The 21,296-nt window shown below is 35.8% G+C and overlaps 1 protein-coding gene across 1 annotated transcript in view; it reads left to right on the top strand.

Moving 5' to 3' along the window:
• Window positions 1-17,905, top strand: part of cacna2d3a (calcium channel, voltage-dependent, alpha 2/delta subunit 3a) — a 111,651-nt gene extending 93,746 nt beyond the window's left edge. The window contains exons 27-37 of the mRNA XM_056464560.1: window positions 2,968-3,029; window positions 5,367-5,411; window positions 5,500-5,562; window positions 6,258-6,328; window positions 8,897-8,972; window positions 11,124-11,176; window positions 11,286-11,341; window positions 12,489-12,603; window positions 14,522-14,634; window positions 16,608-16,690; window positions 17,390-17,905. Of these exons, the coding sequence (XP_056320535.1) occupies window positions 2,968-3,029; window positions 5,367-5,411; window positions 5,500-5,562; window positions 6,258-6,328; window positions 8,897-8,972; window positions 11,124-11,176; window positions 11,286-11,341; window positions 12,489-12,603; window positions 14,522-14,634; window positions 16,608-16,690; window positions 17,390-17,479 (827 nt within the window). The 3' untranslated portion in view covers window positions 17,480-17,905. The remainder of the gene's footprint in view (window positions 1-2,967; window positions 3,030-5,366; window positions 5,412-5,499; window positions 5,563-6,257; window positions 6,329-8,896; window positions 8,973-11,123; window positions 11,177-11,285; window positions 11,342-12,488; window positions 12,604-14,521; window positions 14,635-16,607; window positions 16,691-17,389) is intronic.
• Window positions 17,906-21,296: the final 3,391 nt, after the last annotated feature.

The raw sequence follows: 21,296 nt of genomic DNA, 5'->3' as shown, positions 1-21,296 counted from the left end.
GGGGAGAACATGCAAACTCCAACTGACCCAAGCGGGGCTCGAACTAGCGACCTTCTTGCTGTGAGGCGATCGTGCTACCCACTGCGCCACTGTGATGCCCGATCATATATATATATATATAGACTGAAGTTATGACTGAACTGATGGCTGATGGTCATGTGTGCTGATGTTGATGAGGTCTGTCTGTGCTCGGAGCTCAGATCCTCTTTCTTCTGCTGGTACACAGTGTGTGTGTGTGTGTTCTGCGCTCGTGGATTCAGCCCAAACACACATTTTAAATAGAGCAGCCGGAGCATTGGTGCTGATAGAGTTACGCTGACATGTGCATTACAGGTAGCTCTGTGAGAGGAAAACTGCTTTGTGTGTGTGTTTGTGTGTGTGTGTGTGTATGTGTGTACATGTGCGTGCGTGCATGTGTGTGTATGTCTGTGTATGTGTGTTTGTGTGCATGTATGTCTGTGTGTGATCCTTGTGTCATAATGTCCCCACATGTATAGTTATACCACGAAAATATGACCTTGTGGGGACTGTTTTTCCATGTAGAATGAAATATTTTGAAAATGTGTGTGTGTGTGTGTGTGTGTGTGTGCGTCTGTGTCTGTGTTTGTTTGAGTATGTTGATGTGTGTTTGTGTGTGTGTGTGTGTGTGTGCGCGTCTGTGTCTGTGTGTGTGTTTGTTTGAGTGTGTTGATGTGTGTTTGTGTGTGCATGTGCTTAGATGTATGTGTGTTTGTGTGTTTGTATATGCGTGTGTATGTGTGTGTGTCTTTGTGTGTGTGTGTGTGTGTGAGTGTGTGAGAGAGAGAGAGAGAGAATCATAGAGAGAGATAGCGTGTTTCTGTGTGTGAGTGTATCATTGTGTGTGTGTGTGTGTGTGTGTGTGTGCATGTCTGTGTGCATGTGTGTCCCCTTGTGCATGTCTTTATGTGTGTTAATTTGTGTGTGTATGTGTGTATTTGTTTGTGTATGTTGGTGTGTTTGTGTGTGTGTGGGTTTTGTGTGTGTGTGTGTGTTTGTGTGTGTGTTTGTGAGTGTGTTTGCATTTTGTTTATGTGTGTGTTTATGTGTGTGTGGGTGTTTGTGTGTGTGTGTGAGTGTGTGTTTGCATTTGTGTTTATGTGTGTGTGTTTTTGCACATGCGTGTGTGTGTGTGGTGTGTGTGTGTGTGTGTGCATGTGTGTCCCCTTGTGCATGTCTTTATGTGTGTTTGTTTGTGTGTGTGTGTGTGTGTGTGTGTGTGTGTATTTGTTTGTGTATTTTGGTGTGTTTGTGTGTGCGTGTGTTTGCATTTATGTTTATGTGTGTGTGTTTGTGCACGTGCGTGTGTATGTGTTTGTGTGTGTGTGTGTCCCCTTGTGCATGTCTTTATGTGTTTGTTTGTGTGTGTGTGCGTGTGTGTGTGTGTGTGTGTGTGTATGTTGATGTGTTTGTGTATTTGTGTTTGTGTGTGGATGTTTGTGTGTGCGTGTGTTTGCATTTATGTTTATGTGTGTGTGTTTGTGCACGTGCGTGTGTATGTGTGTGTGTGTGTGTGTGTGTGTGTGCGTGTGTGTGCGTGTGTGTGTGTGTGTGTGTGTTACTTGCATCCAGGCTTATTTTAGTTAACAGGACAGCTCAGCTCCTCCAACACTGTCCTGTTGTGTTGTGTTTGTCCTCGTCTGGCCGTCACTGATGCAGGAGATGATCTTCCTCCAGCAGAACAATAGAGGAGACCTCAGCTCAGACTGTCTGTGGTCATTCCTATAGTGCATATCAGTGCTGACCGTCCCATAGAGAGTCCCCAAAATCTGAGCTTTATTGGCGTGACTTACAAGGTATTGGCCAGATTTTCCTTCAGCTTAGTCCCTTATTTATCAGGGGTCACCACAGCGGAATGAACCGCCAACTATTCCGGCATATGTTTTACACAGCGGATGCCCTTCCAGCTGCAACCCAGTACTGGGAAACACCCACACTCATACCCTACGACCAATTTAGTTGATCAATTCCCCTATAGCGCATGTGTTTGGACTGTGGGGGGAACCCGGAGCACCCGGAGGAAACCCACGTCAACACGGGGAGAACATGCAAACTCCACACAACTGACAGGGACTCGAACCTGTGACTTTCTTTCTGTGAGGCCACAGTTCTGCCCAAAATGAGACATTATTGAAAAAATAACAACAGATAAAATAGATGAATGTTATTTCTCTCTCTCATTGCCTCCCACACTGACCTTTCCATCAGTTTCCTCTGTAGAACATCAGCAGAGCGTTTCTGGCAGCGTACAGTACACTAAACCTGATCTGTCTGATCTGAGCTCTGCTGTATTTTTAGAGGTTACTCTGTAGGCAGATCCCAGATCATTTGTGCTATAAGTGTTACACTGACATTTGAATTAGTTGTGCAAGTACAAATTGGTGCGTGCGTGCGTTTGTGTGTGTGTTTGACCTTGTGGCAAATCTTCTCTGTTAATATTTTATGATGTCCCATGAGGTCTACCTACATTGTTATCAAGCGTCTGTATAACGAACAATAAACTGAGATAAACGCTCTTAATAAATAACGTTGACTCTGAAAATTGCCCCACCCCCTCCCCTCCCCTCCCTTTGTACGTGTCATCAGAGAGGGGAAAGCCCCGCCCACTAGTGGCCATCTCATTAGCATAGCATCTTGTTTTTGAATTGTTCTGTCACTATGCTGACACGGAGGCGTCTGTAGCTCCGCCCTCTTCTGAAAAGAGCACAATCTCATTTGCATATAAAGCGACAGTCACCAAAACGCCACAATTAGGATCAAAACCTAAAAGGGTCAGTTTCAGAGAGTTAGAGAACATTATCTGTGTGATATGTTGAGCTGAAACTGAAACACACACACTCTAGAGACTCCAGAGACGCATTTTACAGCTTGTGTAAAGGGACAGAATAGGTGTGCTTTAAAATAAAGTGTCACTCAAACTGTTCTGACGTCTTGCTTTGGTTTGTTCAGCTGTAGGTATTCAGATGAAACTAGAGTTCTTTCAGAGGAAGTTCTGGACCGCCAGCAGACAGGTAACTTTTATTGACTGCAATAATAGTAATAATAATAATAATAATAATAATAATAATAATAAACACATTTGTGCATTGAACATTTTTCAGCAATACCAGGACTCAGATTGCTTTAGTTTTTTGGTGCGTTGTCAAAAACACAATAAAATAAAAAAAAATGCTTGTACAATGTAAATAACAGCGTTTACTATTATCTTCTCTTTTCTTTTCTTTTACCTAAAATTACTGAGCGCATAGTGAGGAAATTCGTCGTTTGCAAATATTTAATTAAAATAATATGTATGTAAAGGATTTCTAAAGTAAATGGGAAATATTGTTAAATGAATGAATGAACAAAATAATAAATAAATGAATAAAGAAATAAATGAATGAATGAATGAATGAATGAATGAATGAGGAAATTATTGAATAAATGAAATAATAAATGAGGAAATGAATGAATGAATGAATAAATGAATGAATGAATGAATGAATGATAAATGAATGAATGAGGAAAGGAATAAATGAATGAATAAATGAGGAAATGAATGAATGAATGAATGAATGAATGAATAAAGGAACAAATATTTGAACGAATGAATAAATAAACGAGTAAATGAATTTATGAATGAATAAATGAGTAAATTATGGAATAAAGGAATAATTAAATAAGTAAATGAATGTATGAATGAATGAATAAATAAATGAGTAAATGAATGAAGGACTGAATAATTGAATGAATGAATGATTAAATAGATAAATGAGCAAATGAATGAATAAATAAATAAATGAATTAATAAATAAATAAATGATTAAATGTATGGATGAATAAATGAATGAATGAATGAATAGAAAAATGAATAAATAAATAAAATAATAATATATATATGAATAAATAAATGAGTTATTAAATAAATAAATAAACAATTAAATGAACGAATGAATAAATAAATAAATGAGTAAATGATCGAATAAATAATAAAAAATGAATAAATAAATAAATCAATAAATAAATAAATGAACCAATAAATGAATCAATAAATAAATTAATTAATGAATAAAAAAATGATTGAATGAATGGATGAATGAATTAATGACTTGAATGAATGAAAAAAGGAATAAATAAATAAATGAGTAAATTAATGAAGGAATAAAAAATAAATAAATGAATGAATGAATAAACAAATGAATAAATAAATGAATCAATCATTAAATGAATAAATAAATGAATGAATGAATAAATAAATAAAGGATTAAATGAATGAATGAATGAATGAATAAATAAAGGAATAAATAAATAAATAAATAAATGAATAATTTAACAAATGAATGAATAAATAAATCAACAAATAAATTAATAATTAAAGGAATAAATAAATGAATGAATGAATGAATGAATGAATAAATAAATAAATAAATGAATCAATCATTAAATGAATAAACAAATGAATTAATGAATAAATAAATAAATGATTAAATGAATAAATGAATGAATAAATAAATAAAGGAATAAATAAATAAATAAATGAATAATTTAACAAATGATTGAATAAATAAATCAACAAATAAATAAATGAATGAATGAACGAACAAACGAATAAAATGACAGTAAATATAAGACATTGTAAATGCAGCCCATAAATGAAATGTACTATTTTTAGCATCATTGATTGAGAATTGATTTTATTTACTCAATTTTATTTATGCTATTATTTTATCTACTTATTGAAATCTGCTTTTTTAAAATAAGTAACATTGACTTAATAAATAAAGCATATTTCAGTAATTTCACAACTTTATGATGTGCGCAATACTCTCGAGTGTAAGAATAATTCACCAAAACATTCAGTGGATCGTAGTTTTTTTATACAGTGAATCTTTTGATTTCTTTGAACTGAATTTGATTATAAATAAAATGTGATCAAATGTATTATATTGCCTATCTGCCTTTAACTTTATTGTCTAAATCTGAGATTAAATCCACATTTTTGGTGCATCCAGAAAAATAGGTTGCAGCCTCATCTAATATAATAATAACAATAACAATAGAATGCATTATGGGTTATTTACATTACTTAAAGCTAAATTCAAAATATAATGAAATTAAATGCAGCCCGTAAATGAAACCTACGTTTTTTTAGCATCATTGCATTATGTATTGTAATATTACCAACATATTACCATCTGAAATTGACATGAGTCTGCTTTACTGTTTACACACTTAGAGTAGGCAGTATACTGTACATTACTGACCATATTAGGATGTTATGTAGTCTTATAAATGTAGGTAATACGTACATATGTTACTCATAATGCTGTTTACTGCCCAAATAGTGTTTTCTGTTTTGTGTATTCCAGTGTGCGGCGCTTGATGGAAAGTGTTCAATCAGCTGTGATAATGATGTGAGTGTCCACGTTTAACATTTTTACCCCTTTTCTCTGTCCATAATCACATTAAACTGATGTCTTTCTGTTCCTCCATGGTGTGTAGGATATCAGCTGCTATCTCATAGACAACAATGGGTTTATTATTGTGGCCGAGGATCAGTCTTTGGTGAGAGACATTTGTTTTAAGGATTGATTTATATCGAGTACTTGACTGCTCATGAATATTCAAAAGTGTCATGCAGTGGATTGATTTAATAGGTTAAATACAGTCTTATTGTAACGTTCACTTCCCTTCTCAAAGCAGGCAAGGAGTATACAGTTGAAATGATTCGCCCTCCTGTGATTTATTTTTATTTTTATTTTACAAATATTTCCCAAATGATGTTGAACAGATTCAGGAATTTCTCACAGTATTTCCTTTAATATTATTTCTTCTGGAGAAAGTCTTATTTGTTTTATTTCAGCTAGAATAAAAGCATTTTTTAACGTTTTAAAGCCATTTTAAGGTCAATATTATTAGCCCCCTTCAGCAATATTAGTTTTGTATTGTCTCCAGAACAAACCACTGTTATACAATGACTTGTCTAATTACCCTAACTTTACCCTAATTACCCTAGTTAAGCCTTTAAATGTCACGTTAAGCTGTCATCATGGCAAAGATAAAAGAAATCAGTTACTAGAAATGAGTTATTAAGACTATTATGCTTAAAAAGTGTTGATAAAAACCTTCTGAAAATAAAACAGAACAGAAAAATGAATAATTCTGACTTTAACTGTATGAATTTATGTGTAATTGGTTTTAGGTTCACACTGTTAAGCTGGTATGATTGTGATATTTACCATTGGGTGTGTGTCTTTCAGACTGGTGTGTTTTTTGGAGAGCCTGAAGGAGCTGTGATGGGCAAACTGGTGTCAATGGGCTCTTTTAAGAGGTATAACACAATTCATTCATTCAGTTTCCTTCAGAGGGACGCTTAGTCCCTTTATTTGTCAGGAGTCGCCACAGCGGAATGAACCGCCAACTATTCTGGCATATGTTTTACCCTTCCAGCTGCAACCCATCACTGGGAAACACCCATACACACTCATACACTGCAGCCAATTGAGTTTACCCAATTCCCCTATAGCGCATGTGTTTGGACTGTGGGGGAAATTAGAGCACCCGGAGGAAACCCATGCCAACACGGGGAGAACATGCAAACTCAACATTGAAATGCCAACTGGACCAGCCGGTACTCGAACCAGCAACCTTCTTGCTGTAAGACGACAGTGCTAACCACTGAGCCACCGTGTCACCCCATAATGTTTCGGTCTCATGTTATATTAATGTTCTCAGAATGGTATTTAAATCATTATGGGAAAGTTTGTCCACATTATATAAAACGTTTTTCTATTATCATTATGACAACATTAATTACAAACAATGCTTGTTTTTCTATCAAAGGTGCGAGAATGCTAATGTTTACATCACTTTTAGGGAACGCTGTGTAATTCTTGTTGTGAGTAGATGTATGTAGTTGTTTAGTTTAATCAAATGGAATGTCCTCTTTAGTCACATTTAGCCAGAAATGTCAACATTCCCAGCCGAGACTCGCACCAGCGACGTTCTTGCTACAGTGCAACCCACTGCGCCACCGCACCGCCCAATGACATTTCATTTGTATAGTTTTGAAAATTGCAACAGTCGATATGGCAGATCTAGTGAATGAAGCTCAGCCTTCTAGTTCAGGAGCCAATCATCACTGAGGATTCTCCGGGGGAGGGGCTTGGTCCAAACATGTGTTTTTAGGACAGTTTCTGCAGCTTCATTGTTATGAACCATCAGTAAACGTGCTGGGAAATATCTCAGAGAATACTTGCCTCACAGACATGTGAAATATATCTACATAAAGCTTAAAATCTCTTCAATTCAATTCATGTTTATTTATATAGCGTTTTTACAATGCAGATTGTCTCAAAGCAGCCTAACAAAAGTTCTAGTGAAGTCCAGATTTCAGTGTTGAAGTTCAGTTTAGTTCAGTTCAGTGTGGTTTAAATTTCACTGCTGAAAGTCCAAACACTGAAGAGCAAATCCATCCATGCGCAGCTCCACAAGTCCCAAACCAAGCTAGCAAGTGGCGACAGTGACGAGGGAACAAAACACCATTTGATGAAGTGAAGGAAAAAAAAACCTTGAGAGAAACCAGGCTCTGTTGGGCACGACCATTTCTCCTCTGGCCAAAGTTCTTGTGAGGCTGGAGAACGCTGGACGTCCATCGTGTAGAACTGCAGGTGCGAGTAGGTCACCAGCGGGTGTTCAGGCTGGCCCACAGGATCAAAGTTGAGACTCTCCTGTCCCTGTGGTCTTTCAGAAATCAGTCTCACACTCTCCACTCCTCCATGACCACCACAGCATCAGCTCAGGATACGGCCTGGTCCAGGATTATGGATACCTTGGCATTATTTCTTCACAGGTCTTGGATCTTTAGAGGCCTCGGGATGAGTATCCCCATGTGGAACCAACTTTTAAACCAACAGTCTGAAATAAACGTTCACTTGTTTTGTAATCTGTATGAAGTTAACGTAATAGGCAGTGCATCCCGTGTAACCTTATTATTTTTAAATGAATTCTTGTCTCCGCCATTGACAGCAGCCACACGAACACCTACAAATTTGTAAACGAAGAGGTCATTGTAATTTTGGGAGGAGATTAGGAGTCAGGAAAACATTGGGAACTACCTCAGAAGACCAGCAGAGGATGATATTGTGTAAAACGCTAAAAGTTATTGATTCTTACGGTAGTTACTGTACCACCAAGTGAAAGTGGAGCATAAGGGCACTCTACGCCAAATATATTGTAGTTTTACTCAGTGAGTAGGGTGTACAATTGCACTCCAAACATTTGAAGAAGGGGCTAATCCCAAGAAGAAACAAGTTTCCAACATATAGTTTTATTTGCTACACCAATCAGAGTCAGATGGAATAGATTATACTGAACTTCTCTGCTGATGTACAAGGTAATATCGACAACAGAAGGTCAACACAAACTTAAAGCTGCACACACACACACACACACACACGAATGTGAAGTGACTCACACGTCAGTGCTTGAAGAACAGAAAGAGCTGCAAGCAACGGCTATAATTATCTCTGATTTACAAGTTAATGTGACGTAAAAGAAAGCCAGTTTAGACCACACATATGCACACACACACACACACACACACACACTATACAATATTATGAAGTATTATATGACATATACTTCTATATCTTTGAAATCCCAGTATGAAGATGTATTTTATTTATGTGATTTGCATATACGTGACCACAAAACCAGTCATACGTGTCTTTGTTTTTCAATTGAGATCACCTGAGAGCTGAATAAACAAGATTTATAATGACACACACTCACGCACACGTTTCTCATGAGCGTGTACGTCTTCCACAGCAGTGTGACGTTCTGAGTGTTTCTTTATCGTGAGCAGAATGAGGACTCAGCAGATGTGTGTGTGTTTCAGGGTGAATCTGTATGACTACCGGGCCATCTGTAGGGTGTATGCGCAGACCAGCGACACAGCACACACACTCCTACACGTGAGTACACTGCAATCACATATATATGTGTGTATATATTTATTACTATGTAAATGTGATACACAAACATAAAACAAAACTATCTTTCTTTAGTTTTTTGATATAAATATTCTCCTCTTAATTCAGTCCCATGCAAATTTAATACATCCATTACGACATATATCCATTATTAAAATGTACATAATAATACTAGGTTTGCAATGATTAGTAAATATTTAAATATTACAAGCAAATGAATATTAATATTTAACTTTTTCCACCTATTTCTTTTATTATATCAAGTAAAAGTGTAAATATTCAATATTTACCTAGAAAATTAGACAATATACACTTAATATTACTATTTAAAAATGATGGGAGTAAATTTATTAGATTTTACTACACCAAAAAGTCATTTTTTTTCAGTCACAAGTCAACATTAACCCTAATCTGGTGGAAGATACCCAAAAACAGAGACAGGGAGGACCCTGAGCTCATTTGTGGAGGAAAGCAGCCAACCGAGTCAAAGTTCTGCAACAGCCCAAGGGAGAGTCCGATCCTCATAGCCTTCGCTGTGGACACAGATGCCAGAGATGTGGGTGTTCCAGCCTCGCTTTTCCACTCTGAGAGGCTGATTTACACACTTTATCTGTATATATCTGTATAAACACTTCATCTGAGCTGTGAATCCACCCTGAGAGGATTTACTGTATGACCATCTGGAGCTCCTCCAAAGATTAAGCGCATCCAGAAGAACAGTATTTACATCATATATACTGTAGGGCTGCTCAATTATTGGAATACTCACGATTATTCATTCATTCATTTTCCTTCGGCTTAGTCTCTGTTTCAAGAGTCGCCACAGCGGGATGAACCGCCAACTATTCCAGCATTTGTTTTATGCAACGTATGCCCTTCCAGATGCAACCCAGTTCTGGGAAACACCCATTCACACTCATTTACACACACATATGGCTTATTTAGCTTATCAATTCTCCTATAGCGCATGTGTGACTGTAGGGGAAACCGGAGCACCCGGAGGCAACCCACGCCAAGACAGAGAGAACATGCACACTGAAATGTCAACTGACCCAGCCGGGACTCGAACCAATGACTTTCTTGCTATAAGGCAACAGTTCTAACCACTGAGCCACCCTGCCACCCGTCAATAAAGTTTTGTACTGTATATAGTTTTTTCCCCTGTACATGAGGTTGAAAGTGCACTAAAGATCATTCACAATTCTTAATACTGAAGCAGAATGGGACGAACGAACAAAAAGTCCTCTCAATAATGGAAAGGAAATAAATATAAGAATAGGACTAATGAAACAAACTCCCCCTTAAGTATCTTCACTGTAAGAATTAAACTCGATTTGTTCCTTATTAAAGCTACAGTAGACCTTCAGTCGAGAGCAGTGAGGGGTTTTGTCCTTGTCTTTTGTTGTTTGATTAATAATGATGGCCAATCACAGTCATTTCTGATGAGCATGTGATCATAACGGCCAATCATGTTTAAGAACATGCTCGAATGTTCAGTATCGATTAAAATTTCAGTAGCGATTGGTACCAGAGTCAATACTTTTGACAACACTAAAAGACACTAATAAAGATGTCGGAAAAAGTACCAGGAGTACCAAAAAAAGTACCCAAAATATTCGTAAATTAGCAGTTTTCTGCATTTTGTGATTGATGTTTGTATTTCTTTTTCGTTTTCCCTCTTTATTTCTGTTTTAAATTGCATCATGGGATCTCGATCTTTCTTCCAACAACTTTTAACCTTAAAAAAAGTAGTAAAAAGTGTATTTTCTGCACGTGTGTAATAGTGTGCAGGGCTGTATTGTGTGTGTTGGTGTTGTATATTACGCTACAGAAACCTTGTAATAAACTGCAGCACATTTACTGTTATTTTACACACTTATTTCTCTAGATATTATTTATTAGTCATTATATTATTCCTAAAATGTCAGTAAAAGTCACTTTGTTAAACTGTAGAGTTGAATTTCCAACATCAGAAGTGGACAGAGCAGAGATCAACATCCCATAATGCAATTCACCACCGCTAATAAACACAGAAACTGTTCATTAACGGATATGTTTTACAGTATATGTAACCACAATGACGCGTCTTCTATGTGTCTGAGTGTTTGATTGGTTATATCTCTCTCCCTGCAGCCCTACTTTGCTCTGTTCGCAGCTATCCGATGGCTCCTGACGGAGTTTGTCATGTAAGACTCTGATCTTGTCTGTGTAGATTTTTCAGTTGTGTTCGTAATGTTGTCCAATGTTCAATGTTCTACGGTCTTGCACTCTTAACTGTTTGATTTGGTCTTGCAGATTCCTGGTTGAGTTTAACCTGTACAGCTGGTGGCACTCTGACCTCACCATTACGGGTATGACAGATCATGTGTGTTTATGTATATGTATATGTAAATATGTATATGTATATGTATATGTATATGTATATATGTATATGTATATGTATATGTATATGTATATGTATATGTATATGTATATGTATATGTATATGTATATGTATATGTATATATGTATATGTATATGTATATATGTATATGTATATGTATATGTATATGTATATGTATATGTATATGTATATGTATATGTATATGTATATGTATATGTATATGTATATGTATATGTATATGTATATGTATATGTATATGTATATGTATATGTATATGTATATGTATATGTATATATGTATATGTATATGTATATGTATATATGTATATGTATATGTATATGTATATGTATATGTATATGTATATATGTATATGTATATGTATATGTATATGTATATGTATATGTATATGTATATGTATATATGTATATATGTATATGTATATGTATATGTATATGTATATGTATATGTATATGTATATGTATATATGTATATGTATATGTATATGTATATGTATATGTATATGTATATGTATATATGTATATGTATATGTATATGTATATGTATATGTATATGTATATGTATATGTATATGTATATGTATATGTATATGTATATGTATATGTATATGTATATGTATATGTATATGTATATGTATATGTATATGTATATATATGTATATGTATATGTATATGTATATATGTATATGTATATGTATATATGTATATGTATATGTATATGTATATATGTATATGTATATGTATATATGTATATGTATATGTATATATGTATATGTATATATATATGTATATATGTATATGTATATATGTATATGTATATTTTTATGTATATGTATGTATATGTATATGTATATGTATATGTATATGTATATGTATATACATACATAGATGTGTGATTGATTTTAGTGGTTGTTATCTGGGAATAACATACCTTGGATTGTTATGACTGACCAATCAGAATCAAGTATTCCAGACAGCCGTGTAATAAAGGGAAATAACTGGCAGAATAATGTGTGGCGACCCCTGATAAATAAAGGGACTATGCCGAAAAGAAAATGAATGAAATGAATGAACGTCTCTCTCTGTGTTTGCTCTGTAGCTCAGAGAGGAGGAAGAACTCTACTGGTTCCCTGTGACACCGAGTATCCAGCCTTCGTGTCTGAGCGCACCATTAAAGAGACTGTGGGCAATATTGACTGTGAAAGCTGTGTGAAGTATGTGCAGCATTTACACACTCACACACACACACACACACACACACACACACACACACACAAACATGTTGAAGTCAAAATTATTCGCCTTCCTGTTAATTTCTTTTCCAAATATTTCTCAAATGATGTTGAACAGATTCAGGAATTTCTCACAGTATTTCCTCTAATATTTGTTCTTCTGGAGAAAGTCTTATTTGTTTTATTTCGGCTAGAATAAAAGCAGTTCTTAATGTTTGTAAAGCCATGTTAAGGTCAATATTATTAGCCCCCTTAAGCAATATTAGTTTTGGATTGTCAACAGAACAAACCACTGTTATACAATGACTTGCCTAATTACCCTAACTTTACCCTAATTAACCTAGTTAAGCCTTTAAATGTCACTTTAAGCTGAATACTAGTGTCTTGAAGAATATCTAGTCTAATATTATTTGCTGTCATCATGACAAAGAGAAAAGAAATCAGTTATTAGAAATTAGTTAGTAATGTTTAGAAAAAAAAATCTTCTCTCCGTTAAACACAAATTGGGGGGAAATATACAGGGGGGGGCGAATAATTCTGACTTCAACTGTATATGTAATTCTGTACACTGAAATATTTGTTCCCGGTCTGATTTTGATGTAGAAAAAACCCAAATTTATGGACTTTATAACAGACCAAAGTGTCTCAAAAAAATAAATAAATCAATGTATTGTTTGATTTTGAACAGGATGATTTTGTAGTAAACGTTCGGCACACAAAAGCTCCGTCAAATACTTCATGTTTTTGTAGCTATATTTCAGTCATCTCTTTTACTAAATAGGCATGTCACTTTTTTCTCTTGAAAATGTAAACATGTACACATATATGCTGCTTTCATGAAACTGCAGCAGGTTTTGTTCTGAATTAATTGTTATCAGATTTGATCCTTTAATATATTTAAAGAACGTTGAAAACACAAATTTTATGACATGTGAAAACTTGTGAAAACCGACACCCCTCAGACCCCAGAGTGTCAAATATTATATATTAATGTTTAATATAATCAAAAGAGACGTTGTTCTGGGTGTGTTCTGTAAGTTATGGTGGAAATGTATAATAGTTTTATTTTATTTTAATTATATTTTATTTTAACTAACTTAAATGTGATTTAATATAATTTAATGTATATATTGCTCAGAAAAAATATAACGAAATAAAATTAAACTGGGGAAAATGTATGAAAGTTTTATTTATTTAATTTATTTACATATATTTTTATGTATTTTAATTATTTTATTTGCACTAATTTAAATGTTAATTCATTTAATTTATATATTACTCAGAAAAAAATATAATTAATTAAATTTAAACTGGGGTAAACGTTTGATAGTTTATTTAATTTATTAAATTATTTACATATATTTTTATTTATTTTATTGTATTTTATTTGAACTAACTTAAATTTAATTTAATTTAATTTATATATTGCTCAGAAAAAATATAAGTAAATAAAATGAAACTGGGGAAAATGCATAATAGTTTTATTTACTTTATTTATTTACATATATTTTTATTTATTTAATTATTTTATTTTATTAGAACTAACTTCAATTAAATTGAATATAATTTGGTTTAATTTATATATGGCTCAGAAAAACATAATTAATTCAAATTAAACAGGACACATTCTTGTGCATATAGGAAAAATAAAACTCGATAAAACTTCTACAAGCTTTAACCTGAAGTATGTGAAAATGATGATTAAAAAGATAAATCATTACCCTATATTTAATTCAATATACATAGATGTGCATGCAGATATAGAGTTTTTACTTATAAATATACTGTATGAACACACAAGAGCCTGCATACAGTTTACACACAGCGCTGGCGACCCCTAGAGGACACTTTCATACAGTCTTTTCTCTTTCCAAATCAGCTTATTTATGTTTATTTGCAGGTCATTTGTGATTCAGCAGATTCCCAGCAGTAACCTCTTCATGGTGGTCATCGATAACACATGTGACTGCAGTGACTTCGGACCCGTGACCATGGAGCCTGTCGAAATCATGTATATCCTTAAGAAAAGCACCATCATTTTACTGATCAATCCTGGTTAATCGCATCCATTTGTTTTATGTTCAAATTATTGTAATGTAATGTGTGTGTATATATATAACGCATTTATTGTGTATCGCTTCACAATCATGAGAGGGGGTCTCTCCACACCACCACCAGTGTGCAGCTCCACTTGGATGATGCGACGGCAGCCACTGGACAACAGTGCCAGTGCTTCACCACACATCTGCTATAGGTGGGGTGGAGAGATAGTGATGGAGCCGATTCAGTAGATGAGGATAATCGGGAGGCCAGTAAGGGCCTATGAAGGGAATTTGGCCAGGACACCGGGGTTACACCCAACCCAGGCTCATTCTGAGAACGTAGTCCCGGGGACGTTTCAGGAGACCGCGAAATACGTCCCGGGAGGTACGTATTTTTGCAGTTTTTGTTTTCGCGAGTCCGCTAGAGGCCGCTGTGCGTGCTTTTTCCTGCGCCGTTCTCGCGTAAACCCGCTGGAGGCCGCTGTCGAGCGACCTTCTGCCTGGATGACAGAATGATTGACCGCGCGACCGGCCAATCGGCTGACCCACCCTCCTCCGTCCCTAAACCCAACCATCGACGATTCACAAAAGCCGTCCAGAAAAAGAAAAGCCCTCGTCTGATTTTTACCACGTTTTCGGATTTTGACCACATTCTCACCCTGTGACGAACTGGTTCGCTTCATTTTTTGGATTTTGTTTTTGTTTTCTTACCTGATTTCTGGAACCGCTCTTCCCCGGACTCGAACCCAGTCGTCGTCGTGGTCAGCCCCTCTCTGCGCCTCGAGTCCGCCAGAGTACACGAAGAGCTAACCGGACAAACTGGTTGCATCGGGAAAGCCTTCCACACGGAGGCGAGCGGCCGGCTGGCCGGCCGGCAAGCGCCGAAGGGAACGGCGTCACACTGCCCCGCAGCGTTCGCTTAAAAAATGAAATGCAGCCGTACGTACCCCTGGCTACGTATTTCGCGGTCTCCAGAAACGTCCCCGGGAATACGTTCTCAGAATGAGCCTGGGTTGGTTACATCCCTACTCTTTACCAGAAGTGCCATGGGATTTTTAACAAGAACAGAGAGTCAAGACCTCGGTTTAACATCCCATCTGAAAGACGGCGCTCACTGACAGTATAGTGTCCCCTTCACTATACTGGGGCATTAGGACTCACATCGCAGGTTGTGCTCCCCCTGCTGGCCTAATTGCTCTGTAACCCTCCTATAGTGATATAAAGCAGAGTCATTTTAAACAGAAGTGTCCGTGTTGCAGGGTAAATGACAGCACAGAAGCCGTCTTAGCTTTCACTATTGATTTCGCCATGAAGCGCACCTTTATCATTGACATAACAGCTTAAAGTGGTCATTTAAAGTAACACATTTATGACAGCTATGAGCGGAATCGCTGAAAATAAACCTTGTAGCTCTGATCAATCGGTCGAACCATACAGCAAGCAGTATTGTAACAGTTTTAATCCCTGTTTCAGAACAAACCAGTCGATCTGCTGGAATGAAAGCACTCGTCATACAAGAAAAATAGCTTAAGTAACAGGTATCACCAGCATTCGACATGAATTTAAGCGCATATGTCCGAGCTTTGATATAAATCAGCAATGTTTTAGAGGAGAGGGGCACAACAGGGGCCAAACCGATTTAAACGTGCCTCTGTGGTCCCACCCCTGCAACCTAGTGTTCCCATGTAGTCTCCAATCCAGGTACTGACCAGGCTCAGCCCTGCTTAGCTTCAGTGAGTAACCGCTCTTGGGCTGCAGGGTGATATGGCTGCAGCATATCACATCATAATCATAAATAATGAAAGATAAGGAATAAAAATACCTTTCTGCACTAGTTTCACTGAATCATTTCAGTTGTAATGACTAACAGAAGATAAAATGAATGCATTCTGAATTAGGATCTTTCAACATCCAGCGAATGCTTTTCCCTTAACTTCATTGCACATAATGAGTCTCTGAAATGTGAGCGGCTGAAGTTTCAGAAGGACAGAAGACGTCCAGACACGTGCCACCCATTCCATCACGAGGTACAAACACACACACACACACACACACACACACACTCGGTATTTTTGACACCTTAGATTTTAAAATGTGCATTTTCATTCAGTGTTTGACTTCAGAATACTGAGAGTGTTTTTAAATGGAAAGTCATATCCAGATAAGTGTTGATGTAGTCAGAATGGTCCAGCGTAGAGCGTTTAACACTGTTGTATAATGTTAGATAGCTCTGTTCAGGATTTATTCACAACATGGAAATGTGTGAAGGCACATTCAGACACTAGTATTCAGCTTAAAGTGACATTTAAAGGCTTAACTAGGGTAATTAGGGTAAAGTTAGGGTAATTAGGGTAAAGTTAGGGTAATTAGGGTAAAGTTAGGGTAATTAGGCAAGTCATTGTATAACAGTGGTTTATTCTGGAGACAATCCAAAACTAATATTGCTTAAGGGGGCTAATAATATTGACCTTAACATGGCTTTAAAACAATTAAGATCTGCTTTTATTCTAGCTGAAATAAAACAAATAAGACTTTCTCCAGAAGAATAGGAAATACTGTGAGAAATTCCTGAATCTGTTCAACATCATTTGGGGAATATTTGGAAAAAAAATACAGCAGGGTGAATAATTCTGACTTCAGCTGTACATGGGAGAAAATGCATGCATAAATTTCCGACTTTATTGTGCACTAATCTAAATTCTGCATGAATTGTTCTGGGTCTGCAGGAGAACTCAATGGAGTGCGGTGGTTCAGTGAGTCTGTCTCCATCATCTCCAGCTCTTCTAGTGCTAATAATCTTCATCTTCAGCAGGTGATGAAAACCCAGTTTGACCCAGCGTCCAGCATGCAAAAACCCATCAGTCATCAGTTTATTTACACCCGGAATCTCGAATCACCTGTTGATCAACCGCTTTTTAGTATTGTCCATATTTTATATACACTTCTAGTTAATGGACCCTTCTCACATTTCTCCCAGGTTTCTTAGCATTGAAGTGGTCATCGTTGGTAAGCTCAGAGCGCAGTGAATGGGAGAGTACAACACAAATACATTGTTTACTATCCTATTAGCTGAAATAATGACAGAAAAACTCCAGGATGGTGTTATCAAGACTTTCAGAAAGAGGAAAACAATAGTGTGAGACTGATAACGGCAGTCAGAAGAGAGAATAGAGTCAGATTTACTGTCCTGCACACACACACACTGCATTACACACACCTCACACAAGCAGAAATTCGGTAATTTGATGCAGAGATGATATAATACATACATAAACATGTATAAATGTTCATATGTTGTTAAAAACCCCCCGAAAATATTAAAAACTTCAAGGATTTAAGATGCTGTTGAATCTGTCATAAGTCTAGTGAAAAGGGTCCATAGGAAGCATTTACAGACGAGGCTACAGGAGACTGAGTACTGTGCTGATTTATTACAGTCAGGTAGGATTCATTCATATCTACTGTACTAATACAGAGTTGTGTCATAACTTTTAGATCTCCTGTTGTGTATTAAAGGGACAGTTCACACAACAATACACAGTCAAGCCTGAAATGATCAACATGGGCTCATTCTGAAAATGCAATCCTATATACATTTCTGGACATTGCGAATTATGTAGCCAGAGGTACATTTAAAATGTCTTTAAATATATATATATTTATATATATATATATATATATGTCTTTAAAACAAATGCTACGCCATTCGTTTTCGCGTTACCAGCTGACTGCTTACCTCCATATGGACGGCTTTTCCAGTTTGTCCAGGGGTTCGCCGTGTACATCCGAGGATTTAAGATGCAGAACAGAGTTGACCGCGACATCAGGGTTTGAGTTCGATGAAGAACGGTTCCAGAAAGCAGGTAAGACAAAAACAAAAGCCAAAAAAATATAAAATAAGCAAGTAAATAACAGGGTGAGAATATGGTAAAGTCTGAAAACCTGGTAAAAATCAGGCGAGGGCTTTCCTTTTTCTGGATTGCTTTTGAAAACACTGGTAATTGGGTTCAGGGAAAGAGGGGGGTGGGTCAATCGGTTTGGTCAGTCAGTCAGTCGACAGCGGCCCCTGGAGGATTTATGCGAGAACAGCAAGTGTGAATGGCACCTGCAAGAGAAATTTGAGATCTCCAAAAGCGTACACGGCGGCCTTTGATAGATTTGCGAAAACAAAAACAGCGGAAAGAAAAGCACCTCCTAGGATGAATTTTGGTGCTCTGCAGAAATGTATATAGGGGTACATAATCAGAATGAGCCTGGGTTGGGTTTTTAGACCGGAAATGACACAGGCTTCTCCCAAAACATAATAAGACGATGTACAAGAGGCATCATTGTGGAGAAAATAAACATTTCTCAGCTTTTATTTACATTTGAACAAAAAGTAGCACGTGTAAAATTATTCACACCCTTCTAAATAATCAATAGAAAGGCTTTATTGGCTATTACAGCAATCAAACGCTTGCTATAATTGCTGACCAGCTTTATTGTCTTGTTTTTAGGCCAAATATCTACAAATTCTTAAATCAAGAAGCATTTTCTAGACAAGCAAAAAAATACAGTCTTGTGTTCAGAAATGATGAGTCAAAATTAAGTGAGTTTTTCCTTAAAACAAGCAATGGGGTAAGCCAAATAATCTCGCTTTTCTTTTGAACATGTTTATTTTGCTTACCATATTGTCTACTTTTTAACTACTTTTATTACTATTTATTTATGTTTTACAGTTTTTGTACAAATTCTCTTTTCACGCTATTAATAAACCATTAGCATAAACCATTAAAAGACTTTATGCTAATTTTCATTAGCATAAACCATTAAAAGACTTTATGCTAATTTTCATTAGCATAAACCATCAAAAGACGATTATTTTAAACAACTTTCTTCAAGCTGTAGAATAAGATCATACTCTAGTACCAATGAACAGTTCATATCTAAATAATAAACAGGTAATCTGCCAGTAGAATAGCAGAATCTCAATTGGGTTTATATCAGGACTCTGGCTGGGCCACTGCAAAACATCCAAAATGATGCCTTTTGAAGATCATCTTACTATCTTTTGTTGAAAAAAACCTTGAATAAAAGTAACTTTATGTCAGGATTGGTCCAGGGGTATCAATAATTTCAGGCTTGACTATAAACTTCAAACCTGTGTGAATTTCTTTCTTCTGTTGAACACAAAGGAAGATATACTGAAGAATGCTGCAATAAAAACACATTTATTTACATACTGTTTTTTATTCCTACTATGGATGTCGATTTTCCAGCATGTCTTGTTTTGCGATCAACAGAAGACAGAAACTTGTAAAAGTTTAGAAACACTCGAGTGGGATTTACAGTAAATAATGAGTAAATTTACATACTGTATTTGCGTGAACAACCCTTTAGGTATTATTATGATTTTCAGCCATATGACTGTGAAAATGCAATAGTGAAATAAGTGTGGATGTTCTGTGTGAGCGTTGCCTTACAACATGAAATACAACCACGGTTTGTGTACTTTTGAAATAAAAGCTTTTTAAAAATACAGGCGTGTGTTGATCTTTGATACTGTTTTTTTTTTACCTATTTTGTCTTCTGTTGCATGGATTTCTTTACAGCCAAAATTACACTGTATGGGTCAAAATGATCAATCTTTCTTTTAACCCATTACAATATTAAATAAAAATGATGTTCTGTGAAGACATTTGGTCACACTTTATTTTAATGCACAACTCAAAATATTAACAAACCATTAATTAAGACTTTTATCTCAATTAACAACTAATTAGCTGCTTATTAATAGTTAGTAAGGTAGCAGTTGGGTTTAAGTGTTAAGTAGGATTAGGGATGTAAAATAAGATCATACTGTAGTAACAATGAACAGTAAATATTGTAATAATAGGCAAGTAATAAGCCAGTGGTAAATGATACTTCACGTCTTAAAAGACTTTTAATAAATGTACTTTTGTAATTATACCAAATGTTTGATTATAATGTGCATTGCTGAGGGCTTAATTTGGCCATTTTTAATGCAGACTTTCTCAATATTTAGATTTTGTTTCACTCTTAGATTCCAGATTTATAAATATTGTCCTAAACTTACATCAGTAGACAGCTCATTCATGCTTTCAGATGTTAGAAATCTCACCATTTCAACGTGTTTTCCATTATGACTGCTTTATGTCACCTATTTTTGTGCCGTTCTGTACGTCTCAAAATAGCAAATACAGTGCTCAGCATAATTGTGTGCGCCCCAATATTATTATTCATTTGACAGTGAACATAGGCAGTATGTTTTGGTGCATTTAAACAGAAAAAGTTTTATTAAACAGTTATACTCATTAAAAAAAGAGTTTGTTCACCAAATATCTTCAGGAATAGAGAGATAATACATTTCATTTTTTATTTATTTATTTTTCCCCTAAAGATGTTTCCTGTTTTTTGTACTCATTTACTAACTGTGATCTGAGTTGTTTGTTAGATGAGTTGATCAGTTCTGGCTTTGGTGCTGACTAATCTAATGTATCTACACACATGTGTTACTGTAAAGCATCCTGGAGAAGATATGTATGTAAAAGAGAGATCTGAGAACGCAGTGATGCTGAACATTCTTCATACACTGAACATTCTTCTATAATAACTGAATCTTCACATTTGGTT

This window comes from Danio aesculapii, chromosome 8 (assembly GCF_903798145.1).
Source record: "Danio aesculapii chromosome 8, fDanAes4.1, whole genome shotgun sequence".
In the NCBI taxonomy this organism is placed as follows: domain Eukaryota; kingdom Metazoa; phylum Chordata; class Actinopteri; order Cypriniformes; family Danionidae; genus Danio; species Danio aesculapii.
This window is presented reverse-complemented; position numbering and strand designations above follow the sequence as displayed.